At 37.4% G+C, this 12,887-nt stretch overlaps 1 protein-coding gene and 1 long non-coding RNA gene across 8 annotated transcripts in view; both read right to left on the reverse strand.

Annotated features, from left to right (window-relative positions):
* Window positions 1–1,197: 1,197 nt before the first annotated feature.
* Window positions 1,198–12,887, reverse strand: part of myt1la (myelin transcription factor 1-like, a) — a 100,347-nt gene continuing 88,657 nt past the window's right edge. For 4 of the 6 annotated variants that reach the window (XM_022685999.2, XM_022685984.2, XM_022685982.2 and 1 more), the window contains 4 exons: window positions 12,691–12,794; window positions 12,462–12,605; window positions 5,519–5,581; window positions 1,198–4,798 (listed from right to left, as the gene is read on the reverse strand). In XM_022685999.2, coding sequence (XP_022541720.1) covers window positions 4,658–4,798; window positions 5,519–5,581; window positions 12,462–12,605; window positions 12,691–12,794 — 452 coding nt within the window. In that variant the 3' untranslated portion in view covers window positions 1,198–4,657. The remainder of the gene's footprint in view (window positions 4,799–5,518; window positions 5,582–12,461; window positions 12,606–12,690; window positions 12,795–12,887) is intronic. The other 2 variants (XM_022685995.2, XM_022685989.2) reach the window with 1 other exon arrangement.
* On the reverse strand, window positions 8,105–10,964 carry LOC125804275 (uncharacterized). 2 transcript variants are annotated; one of them, XR_007440605.1, is made up of 3 exons: window positions 10,843–10,964; window positions 9,597–9,740; window positions 8,105–9,549 (listed from the first exon to the last, which is right to left on the reverse strand). It is a non-coding gene; the product is annotated as an uncharacterized LOC125804275 (long non-coding RNA). The 2 variants fall into 2 exon arrangements; XR_007440604.1 differs by having other exon boundaries at window positions 8,105–9,740.

The following is a 12,887-nucleotide window of genomic DNA, read 5'->3' on the forward strand; positions in this document are numbered from 1 at the left end:
CCTTTATTTCAGGTCAAGAAAACATCATTAACTTGATCAAGTCGTATTTATGTTATTTTGCAGATGCAATGTAAAACAGAGAAGATTTATACTTATGTTAAACCATACCATGTTTACAAGATAGAAATGTCAGGAAACCACTTGTCAATGTAAGAATGCACAGCTAAATTATCTTCATTGATTAACAGTTGTTTGACACATCCAAATGTACAATTTTCTGTTCTAATTTATTAAATGATTAATAATATTCCCATAAATCTGTAAATAAAGTGTTAAAATGCATATTTAGTTAGATGCATCAGCCTCTGTTACTTAGTATTAGCATATGTATATACAGGTAAAAACAACCGGGATCAGATTTAAGCGTTAAATAACCAAACAACATCTAGACTGGCTGATGCACAAAATAATGGATAGGTCGCATCTGCTTTGCAATTCCACAATGCAAAATGTGTTTGATGGCTAAGAGCAAGGATTTAATTGGTTAATGCAAAACATGATTGACAGGCTCATATCCCGAGTCCCCGCCCATTTAACCGCTAGAGGGAGCCCGCGAGTGAGTCTAAAATAATTGGGGGTGAATCACATTAAAAAGAACAATAAACTTCTTGTCCGAGATATTCCTTTAGCCCTTTCAGACCCTGCATCCATTACAATAAACATCACGTATTTTGTTATTTTACATGTTTGTTGCAAAAAAGACTATAAAAAAAACATTTTATTTTCACTTGCAGGCATTTACCCACCCTTTAATAGTTAGATACATGACAGGGAGAACAATGACAGGCTGAAGAGTTTTAGTCAAAATTGGCATTAAGTGAAAACATGGTTGAACTGCGCACCTTTTTTTGCAATTGTTCATGGTGACCTTGTTCTGCATCAAGGATACACATTAATGTTTTTCGATTCATTTAATTGCTGAATTTTATCTGGATATTTAATTTTGTTTTTGAACCATAAGAAGCCAGATGAAAACAAGCTTAAATGAAATAGGAGCAATGAGGCTATTTTAAAAATGTAAAAATTAGAAAGTACAGATAACTGTGTGAAAATGTAAAGAGTAGAAGTAAAAAATAATCGGAAAAATTACTCTATTAAAGTAGAGCTAACCCAAATTTCTACTTAAGTAATGTAACAAAGTATTTGTAGTGTATTACTTCAGGAGGGCTGTGAACACATCGAGGCGAGGAGACATACAGTGTGGCAACACAAGTTTTTATTGAGTAACAGATGTCAACACCAGCATGATAAAAATTGTACAAAGTTCACAATTTTAAAATGAAATATCACTGCAACGTGTGATCTTGAACATTTACAGCAAAAAGTATCATATCAACCAAAATCATGCCATGTGATTAAAAAATAATAATCATAATAATAATAATAAAATAGGGAGAGAAAGAGATAGATAGAGAGCAAGAGACCAAGAGAAAGCAATGTTTCTTTTTTTTTTAATATAAAATCCTGTTTTTTAAAATGATTGGTTGAAGTCCTTTTCAAATGGAACATCGTAACCTGATGATTTCACAATTAGTAATAAGAAATGTATTCTGCATTCAAGCATGTGATAGTGTAGTTAGTGTTTTTCTATTTAAATAGTTACAGATAATGTTCTTTTTTATTAGATACTGCAGTATTTTAGAACAGAAAGAGAGCAGCAGAATTGTGCTTTAACTCCTTTTTTCCTGTCGAATCAGTTATGATAGGTAATGAGAGGAAATTTTGCTATCGGTCTATTAGAAGCGTTATTATATTGGCAGCTGCATACACAAAGCTTTGGAGAGAGAGGAGGAGGAGGAGGAAGAAGATGGAGAGGCAGATATTTTGACCTGTTAGTCCATTTGGATGCATGAGGCATGAGGATGACTAGCACCTTCGTGTGAATTAGTCAAAAATACAGAGCTAGTCTAAATGAAGAAAGAAACGGTGAAGAAATGGCACGGTCGGTCCGTGTATATTCACCGTCGACCGAAATCCGTTCATTTTTGCAATCTCTGTGACAACATGATATAGAGGCTCATGCATTAGTGTACACAACCCACTCGTAAACCACTGAACTCAGGCCTTCACACTGTTCTGACAACGGCTAACATGATCTACTGAACTGAACCAGACAGACTGGGCTGCTTTACAGGGCTGAGCTCTAAAGTGTGCCATAGGATGGTACACTCTGGGGCAGCTACACCTGACCCTGAGGTCATAATGGCCAATTACAAGCATTGAGGGGTCTAAAGTCTCCCAGCATTGAGCTGTGGAACAGCAACTATGTTCCAATCCAGTAGCTACAGTTTAAGCTGGAGTGGAATTTGTGCATCAGTACCAGACCTCACTAATTCTCCTTAGCAGTAGAGCTGAAAAGATGCTGGTTTCCCAGACTCTAAATAACCCAAGCCTTATGTACATGCATTTTAGTATTCCCTATTGATAGTACACTTGAGTTTAGGGGTGTTTTCATGTGATTAGCTGGGGTAGGTGTGAATACTGTAATCACAACTAAGACCCCTGGGAAAAGGTGCTCTTGGTTTGGTCCCAAATGAACTAAAAAAAACAGTAAACAAACGTTCTCATCATAAAAACAAGCAGTTTTTATGATAAGAACGTGATCTGACCTTATCTAAACCCAACTATTAGGTGAACTCCACAAGTATGAACTGGTATTTTAGCCATTTAATTACTACAGCTTTGAACAAACACCATTTCTGCCACTGCTCCATGCTATTCTGTGCAGAAATAAGCATTAGTCCAGAACACAGGACCATCAAAGCAAACCAATTTTAGACCTAAAGTAAGGGTTTATCCTTGTCTAGGAAACTGCCAGATGTAGTGTAGTTTCTTATATAACATGGGATAATGTAACCAAGTAGCACCATTTAGTGCTCACTCATCATATGAATATACCATAAGTGCTTATACTTGCGCTAAGAGAATGTTAAGCCACTCCAACACGTCATCGCCCAATTCATAAACAGCTTCCGTAACGCCTTACATGAGTTCCTGTGGTTTATCAAGCTTAAAGTGCTTCTGATTCGTCGTAGACACAAAACCAAAAATGAGCAACATGACACTGAATGACATACATGAGACATGTAATACATACTGCCCTCAGTGGATGATATTCTGAAATGTCTTAATGGAAATCTACATGTCTGCTTTTGCATCGGATGCTGATTTAAGCGTTTGTACATGATAACAGAACAATTCTACAAGACAAGAGCTGCGTAACGCTGATGTAACGATAAAACGCATGGACAGTGACATTAACCCTGTAAGTCCAACACACACTTAATCTCACATTCACACACAGATTTACTCTCTGCAAAAAAAAAAAAAACGTTCTCCATTATTCAGGCTTCTGGGCACCTCCCTGTTATTTTTACTCGAATAAATAATTTAATAAATAAGTACATAAATAAATAAATAAATAATAAAAACATCAAAACATGGAAACAAAGGCGTCCCTGTGCAAAACAGAACATGAGAAATGTAAAATCATAATGCATATGCACTCATCCATTTGGACTTGATCACTCATGTTTAGACCCTAAAACATGATTGTAGTAAAAGATTTATATAAAACTTAATACTTTACATTTAGTAAAAAGATTACTCAGTTTTCTGTGATGTTAAGAATAAGAAATTGCATATACCCGAACTTTTGCATCCCATATCTAAATAAATGATTGATTCATTGTCATATATTGCTGATATGCTATCTCACTACCTACTAATAGTTTACGATCATAAATTCACAATTTATGCTGGATTGTCTCCTTAAATTTCTTCCATAGTGGATGGCCTACGCCAAATGGTAGTAACGTTTAGAAAACGTACATCAAGAATGGTTTCGGTTGTGAAATATTCATTTCTCTCACGATCCCGGGATTCGCACTAAGTAGGTTTCCGTGTCATGATGTTTCACGAAAATGCCGAGGTTTGTGTCTGTGCATTTTTATCCTTTTTTTTTTTTTTTTTTACACATTTTGAAAAGCAAACAAACAAAAGCACAAAGAGCGATATGTGTATTTCATTAGAGTGCCCACACTGACCACTGTAAAAGATTCTCTGAACAGAAAAAGACAAATCTCTATGAAGTTCCTTTACATTGTTACAAAATTAACCATTTAACATCCATTGAACGACCTGCACGGCACATACTGAACTCCTCTTGTTTCCAAAAAGAAAAAGCTTATTAGCTGATTGCCCTTTACATTCCCTTCACTGCTTCTCTTCAACACTGCAATGTTCCTTTTTTCTCCTTTTGTCAATAAGCTTTTAAAACAATGGATGGTTTTGTTTACAATTAATAAATACATATACACTAAAATGTGCATACATTAGCAGCTATAAACAGTACATCACATTATGTCAGGTCATATGAAAAATGTACAAAACATGAATGTTCCTCAAAACATTTGCCATTGGTAATTATCTTTAAAGCAAGGCAACAAATAAGTTAGGTATTTTTTTCCCCCTCAAAAGCATAACAGAATCATAAATAATGCAAGATAATACAATAAATTACAGCAGCAAAAAATCATAATAGTTATCCATACTTTTTACATCATTGTTTTTTTTTTTTGTTCCTTAATTCCTTCTTTCTTGTTTTGTTTTTGCTGATCAGCACTCGCCGTCGTTACCTTTGCGGCAGGATGGTGAGCTACACCTGGATGCCCTGCACGGCCTGTTTGATGTTCTCCAGTAGGGCCTTGTTCTCTGGGCTCTGGTACTGGTCTTGATGAGTGTACATATCTGTCAAAGTGCTCACGTAACTATCAAAGTTTTGCTCGTTCATCGGCTCCTGCGGGACAGATTGGAGTCAGTGAAGGATGGTCAAAGTCAGGAGTGCTGTTGGCATTTTCAGTCAATGTCATTCAGTACAGATTAGAGGAGCAGAAAAGAAAAAGGGACAGGGGAGAGGCACGTTTTTGGGGAGGATGGACTTTACTGATTTTACTGGAATAGGGAGAGGCTGAATACAGTATACAGTACAATGTTTAGTATATTACGTGAGCTAATCTAGCGGCAAATCATTCTAATGAAGAACAACTTTAACACTAAAACTAAAAGTCTGAAGTCACGAGATGGACGATGTAGCAAAAAAGGCAAATGTGCTATGAGTGCATGCTGTGTGGTGAATTTCATGCATATGAGAGTTTCAGCAGTACTGATACTTAACTAATGACATAAAAACACAAAGATAGCAGTGTCATGGAAAGCAAAGACTTATCAACAAGCATCGGCCCAATAAATGTCATTCTACTGGGTTGATAACATGAGACATTATGTGAACAACGAGCAAATATGGCTCATACTGAGACCCCAGCTTGACCGCTGCATAACCTAGGTTTTAGCACTTTATGCTGCTATTCTGTTGCTATTTGTTTAATGAGGGAACATGTATGGACATTTGTGATGTATAAACACTACTGTGTGTGTGTAACGGAGAGGAGGAGGGCTAAGGGAAGAAATGATAGTGAGGAGAAGAATAAAGTTAGACTATGGAAAATGAATCTCTTACTCTGTGGGGCATCTGTAAACAGCAGTAATTTTTAACAGGGGCCTCTTTCAGTGGCACCGGTTTCTACAGGGGAGAGGCGTAGAGAGAATACTATTAGCTGGGCATGAAGCGTTCAATGAACTGACTCAAAACAAACAAATAAAATGCACAGCTAACAGTTGATTGTCAGAAACGCTACGTATCCAGCCTGGCTTTGGGCTCCTAATGAAGAATGCAAAGAATTAGGAACAGCAACAGTCATCCAATGCTGATGAGATGTTTGGGGCCCTGCCTTCAGTTCCATTTCACTGAGGTGGAGGTGGAGAACTGAGGAGCCATATTCAGAAGGGACGTCTTTCAGTTGTCTACCAACATGACTACCGCCGAAGAGCAGGGATCGTCCAATCAGACCCTGTCTTAGTCAATGTGAAGCACCATGAGCGACATGACAAATGCATGGGCATCTGCAGGCATTGCGGGCATGTTCTTACTCAACTGAAAAGCAGTCGCTGAAGTGAGGTTGTTTTTCGTAGAATGATCAGTAAAGGGAAGTGACCTAAGCACAGAAGCACATGGAGCTGCGAGAAGAAACTCAACAACATACATAAAGAAGCAGATGGGAGAATTACAAAAACCTGCTATGTTAACACTGTCCAGAGCTGCTTCACACTATACTATACATGGTGGGAAAATTTAGGGTGACGTGACTCGCTCTTCGGAGCGTTGCTGAATAATTTGTGGATCATTAAAGGAATAAATTGACAAGAAAAATAAATAAGGATAAAAAAGGAATAAATAAAATTTACACAGATGTCTCTTTAGCCCAAATATTGATCAGCCAAGACATGTAAACTGTCTAACATTCTCTTGCTTTGTTTTGTGAGCTCTGAGGCTAATGTTGCTAAATAAATGAAGCTTAGTAAATGATCATACACTTCATCTTCACCTCAGATTTTACTAGTGGAACATTGACTAAATGGCTAACAGCAGAGCAGTTTTAAGGCATTTGGGGGCCCCAAGCAAAATGGACAAAATCTGGCCGATGGTAGGAATTATGAGCCTGGCTGGCTACTGTCAGAAACTAATTGGAGTATCCCCCTTGAAGGGGATTCTGATAACAGTGTGGTAGTGCTGGGCGGTATGTCCAAAAATGCATATCACGGTATTTTATCAAGCCAGATTCTGACAATTTCACGGTATATCACTGTATTTTTATTATTATTTATTAAATTATACTTTTTTTGTATGACTGGGCTTTAATATAGGTTTGTGACTTACTGTATTGTTAGGAGTACATATAATATAAAACACTAAGGCTGTAAATTAAGGCTTTGATTAGTACAGGGTTTACTATATATATATATATATATATATATATATATATATATATATATATATATATATTACACTATATATATATATTACACTATATATATATATATATATATATATATATATATGAATTTATTAATAGAAAGACAGCTGAAGAATGTACGTTAAACAACAGACCTTAAAAAGAGATACGTCAACAACTTCAACACTGCCTTCTTTACAAAACAAAATATTATAAATAGTTCCATAAACACTATAAATGAAACTATCTTTTAAGCTTCAGTATTAATATATTTAAAAGGGCTGTGGTTACTCATATTGTAAGGAACAACAGCAGAAGCTCCACGAATTATGTTTCTTTAGGCAGGACAGTGTGAGGCTGAGCTGCTGTTAGTGTGCTTCTGTTGCGGCAATGTTTTAGGCAGTGCTCCGGAGTGCCTCCTAGTGGTATGGCGGTATGTAAAATGCATATGGGTCTCTTCCATTATACCAGATGAACGGTATACCACCCAGCATTACAGTGTGGTTGTTGCAACGGGTCTGCTTTACACATGAGGACTTTCTCTGACTAATGAAACATAATGAGCAGTGGCAATTCTCTCACTAAATCAGAGCTTGCATTGATTTCACTAGTTAAAATGAAGATTCTGATTGGGTCTGACTCTAGTTTGAATATCTGATGCCCCACCCCACTAAACAAAGAGACGTTGAAACGACGTCTTTTCTAGGTCATTTTTGCACGTCCAATTTTGGTCTCCTCAAGGTGCAGACTGTGACGCCAGACGACGTCTTTTTTCTGACGTCTTCTGCACGTCCAGTATTGACATCCCCCAGACCTCCGGATAAGGGCTAATTCTAGTTTAAATTAAGTCGTTGTGGACGTCTTTTCTACGTGAAATTTACATGTATACGTTTTATAGACCAACTACTTTGAGGCTCCCTGCATAACTGTAGTGCCATTTCAGACGGTGGCAACTGTTCCATTGTTCCAGCTTCAGCAGTTAACTGGAAACGCATACAAAGCTAAGCCAAACAATTACTGGAACAGGTTCACAACCTTCTGGAACTAGTTATGCACGTTAGTTATACACAATATGCTTTAGAAATAAATTGCATTTCAACCCTCTCACTTTTTTCAAAACATGTCAACCTGCAAAGAACCAGTAAAAGCAAGGGATAAATTAATTACCCCCATCTTACCACTGTTGATTTTAAATTGACCCTTTCTGTTTGGGGAAACATTAATATAATAATAAACATAATGAGTAAATCTCATTTGGGGTTAATGCCTTTATTTTACATCAACATAACATACACCTTAGATTCACACCATAACAATTTCACTAAACATTTACCTTCCCTCAACACTATTACACCTTTAACATTACACCTTCCCTTAACAATATTATACCTTCCCTCAACACTATTACACCTTTAACATTACACCTTCCCTCAACACTATTACACCTTCCCTCAAAACTATTACACCTTCCCTTAACAATATTATACCTTCCCTCAACACTATTACACCTTTACATTACACCAGGGGTCTCAAAGTACCGGCCCACGCGGTTTCATACGGCCCCTCACGGGTTAACAAAATAAACATACATCTGGCCCGCAATTCAATTTAATTATTTATGCTTTATTACGTTCGTTTTCATATTTTATCTTAACTTGTATTTTGGTGTGTGTGTGTGTGTTTTTTTTTTTTTTTTTGCTTACGCTGCGTTGCCTGCTTTAATAGTGTTCAGTAGCCTTCAACAGTCTAACCTTGCTGCCGTGGTGTGTCCACTAAACTCCGTAGTTATAAACATCCTGAGGTTAGCAGCGCGCTAACTGACCTGTTTATAATGTAATCCCAGCAGTGCCTCCGTGACGCTGCTCTAAACTGCTGCTGTTAGCTGCTTGGGCTGAAAGATGAACTGTAGAGAGCTGTATTATCCGGTTAGTGGGGTTATTTTATTTCATACACAGAAGAACTTAAAATTTTAAAAACGCTCCAGACTGGCTCAGCTGAGTCCTGTAGCCCGTGGCTGGGCTGTAGCTCTGACTCAGTAAAGACTGCGGGCTTGTGGTGCTGCAGCTGCAGCTCCGACTAGTGGTTGGATGAGGAACTGCTAAATCTGAGGAAATGCTAAATCTGTCACAGCTCACAATTTTTGATTTTATATTTATTAAGCCTTATTTCAGTATCAAACGTTTTGATCAAAGTTAATATAACTTGTACTTGATGTAATTTCTATTCACTTGAATAGTTTGGTTCTTGATTGATGGAGTTTTTGGATTTCATAACATGACAAATTAAAAGGATTTATGTTAATAGAGCAACAAGCAAACATTTTTCCATGCAACTGTAATATTTGATTGAATAAATAGTATATTGAGAGTTATTTAACATTAAGGAGTAATTACATTCATTTTATATTACATCTGGTTACATTTTCTTATATTTGTAAGTTACATCTGGCCCTCAGAGGACAGCCAATATGTCAATGTGGCCCTCGGCAAAAATGAGTTTGAGACCCCTGCATTACACCTTCCCTTAACAATATTATACCTTCCCTTAACACTATTACACCTTTAACATTACACCTTCCCTCAACACTATTACACCTTTAACATTACCCCTTCCCTCAACACTATTACACCTTCCCTCAACACTATTACACCTTTAACATTACCCCTTCCCTCAACACTATCACACCTTTCCACTACACCTTCCCTTAACACCATTACAACTTTACATTACACCTTTCCATTACACCTTCCCTTAACATCATTATACTTTCATTAAGATTCTAGGTCCTGAGAGACAGCGGTGTGTCCTCCACGTCTTTGTGGTGCATGTTTGAGATGCTCCGAAGTATGAAGTCCTCGGTGGCTGTCCCGTCACATTTCATGACTCCATCTGCACAAGTAGAAAAAGACAAATTAGAAATCTCAGAAAATGTTGAAGATGGCCATTTATTTTTGTCCCACAACAAACTATTTTAAATTGCCTTATTTATGTAATATTCACATAAACTTACTTCTTCACACTATGGCTTAGCTAACGCTAAGCTAACGGCGGGAATACACATTTAACACCTGACGAGAATTATCGTGCCGTTTTAATTCTCACACATCATATTAAGCTATTTTAATTAATTTTTTCCCACAACAAACTATTTTAAATTGCCTTATTTATGTAATATTCACATAAACTTACTTCTTCATGCTATGGCTTAGCTAATGCTAAGCTAACGCTAAGCTAACGCTAAGCTAAAGGCGGGAATACACATTTAACACCTGACGAGAATTATCGTGCCGTTTTAATTCTCACACATCATATTAAGCTATTTTCATATTTTTTTTCCCACAACAAACTATTTTAAATTGCCTTATTTATGTAATATTAACATAAACTTACTTCTTCATGCTATGGCTTAGCTAACGCTAAGCTAACGCTAAGCTAAAGGCGGGAATACACATTTAACACCTGACCAGAATTATCGTGCCGTTTTAATTCTCACACATCATATTAAGCTATTTTAATAAATGTTTTCCCACAACAAACTATTTTAAATTGCCTTATTTATGTAATATTGACATAAACTTACTTCTTCAGGCTATTCAAAATGCACTTGATATTGCCCCCAGTTGGCTAGGTTAATTGTGGGTGCCACAAACTTATATAACTTAACGCTAGCTTAGCGAATTTAGCCAAAGACGGTTCTTTGATTTAGCTTAGATTGGCTTATCAGCCTAGCTCTGGTTAGTGCATTGACTTAATGACCGGACAATGCTTCTACGTTAAAGCTTCGGTTACAGTAAATATTATTTGCATTACGGTCGTTCTCAAAAGTAATTCCAATTCCATTTTAACTATGGCCACTGTTTAGCTATCGTTAGCTAGCTAGCTAGTTAGCTAACTGCCTGGGAAGAGAGGCAACGCCAGCAGGTTCAGGTTAAGACCACAGAGCTAAAACAACTAACACTACAAATACATTAACTTATACATATCGTCTTACCTTATAGCTTGGCAGCTGAGTCCGGTCCGGAGCGGAGCTGAGCTGAGCGAGCTGAACTGAATGAGCTGAGCTGAGCTGAGCTACTGCAGCAGCCAAAAAATGTTTAGCGTGTTTTGCCTTGGCATATCAGAGTGGAGTTTATGATGAGGTGCGGTCTCAGCAAATCAGAGTAGCGTTGACTGGTTGAAATCAACTTAACAATTTTCCACATAAATTGCATTTCCAAATAAAAATAAAAGCATACGTAAATAAATACCTACATTCGTTAATTAATTAAATAGATAAAAAATATAATACTCAAATAAATAATTAGAAATAAATGATGCTTAATCATAAATAATCTATATTCATAGTGATTAACAATATTGATAACAACAATTTTGACATACATTTAAAAATAAATATATTCTTAAATAATGTTAATTTCCTGCACCTGTATTAGACGTCCCCATGACGTCCAAAAAAGTGACCTAGTCCGACGTTCAAATGTTTAACTGCATATTGACGTCCAAGTGGGGTCATAGTTAGACGTCCAAATAGCGGACCTAGTTTGCACGTCGTGTAGACGTACAGAATTGGTCTTGGACCGACCGACGCAATATAGACATGATCTGCACGTCCATAAGACGTCTAATGTTTAGTGGGACCCTTTGCCAAAACCTTTGAGCACTGGCCAACATGGATATCTGCTTCTTGATGTAACTACTGGAGGTTAGTGCTCTTCTCCAAGTGAGCTGAACTGTCCAGCAAGGCTTCATTATATAGAGTGGAGCTTTACATGACTAAAGCCCTATCTGGACGGGATTAGTTTCTCAGGGGTCCTGGTGTAATTTTCTCTTTTATGGGGCGGCTCTGTGATTTTATTCTCATCTAGAACAACCATGTATGTGTTTTTCTCAGACGTCTTCTCAGAAAAATACAGGCTGAATTATCTACTGTTTTTCGCTAAACTCCTCTGAGTTTCGTCACTTTGTGCTTAATAAAATAGCTATTTGTCCACTGCCATGCACTGTAATTACACTTTGTGTGCGCGTTTCCATGGAGATTCACGTAAACACAACAGCGAGTGGAAGTGGAGGAGCTACTGAATGCACTGTCACATGACCGAGAAAGCCTAAAAACCTCACTGGTCCTCCTGTTTTTTCATTTGCACTCAGGATGCAAGAATTTTATTACTGAGTAGAAGTGTGAAATATTTTTTACAGACGCTGAGAAAATAATCCCATCTGGATTGGGTTTAAGAGGAAGCACATGCTGATCTCCACCTTCCCAGCATTGTGTAGATCTCAGCTAAAGAAAACATTTTTTGGGAAAAAAAACATGTTGATCTCAGTGGTAATTGGTAAACTGCAAGCCTGATAGACTTGTTAGCATCAATAGTCTGAGAGCTCTGTTGCAAAACTAGAGACACATATTTTGGCTGATTACATTTGGACATTGTGTAAATTCAATGTATTGCCAATCTATTCCTTAAAGAACATAGATATGAAAGGATCTTTATGAAACAATATTTCTCTCTTTAGGCCCTATATCATTGTCTGTTCATAGATTTCTGGGTAATTTATGAATTCTTGATAGTGCTGAGTGGGTGGAGGTGCAGGTACTACACTGTCTCGTACCATATGGGGGAGCTGGATGTTAGCCAGGCTGTTGATGAGTGACTGGCTGAGGTTGGCCAGCTCATGCAGCAGTGAGTCATTCTGCTGTTCAATGGCCTTGTTCTCCTCCTCCATGGACTTCAGGTTGGTCTCCATGGTGGTGATCTGGGGAAAGACGGGGACAGTTGCCATAACTACAGGTACGTGAATGACAGAGAAAAAGATGAAAAACGGGGGAAATTTATCCCACCTGAGTCCTAAGTTTAATCATATCTGACTCCACTTGATTGTTTGATTCGTTTAGATCTTTGATTTCTTCATCCAGCTGTTTGATTTCCTCATCGTTCTCTATTCCTAGAAAAGAGTACAAAGTGACCCCTGTTTAAAAACAAACTGAAACCTCCAAAAAACAGCTCTCAATCAGTTCTGAAACCCTTTTAATTATTT

Source organism: Astyanax mexicanus, chromosome 1 (genome assembly GCF_023375975.1).
Source record: "Astyanax mexicanus isolate ESR-SI-001 chromosome 1, AstMex3_surface, whole genome shotgun sequence".
NCBI classification, from domain to species: Eukaryota; Metazoa; Chordata; class Actinopteri; order Characiformes; family Acestrorhamphidae; genus Astyanax; species Astyanax mexicanus.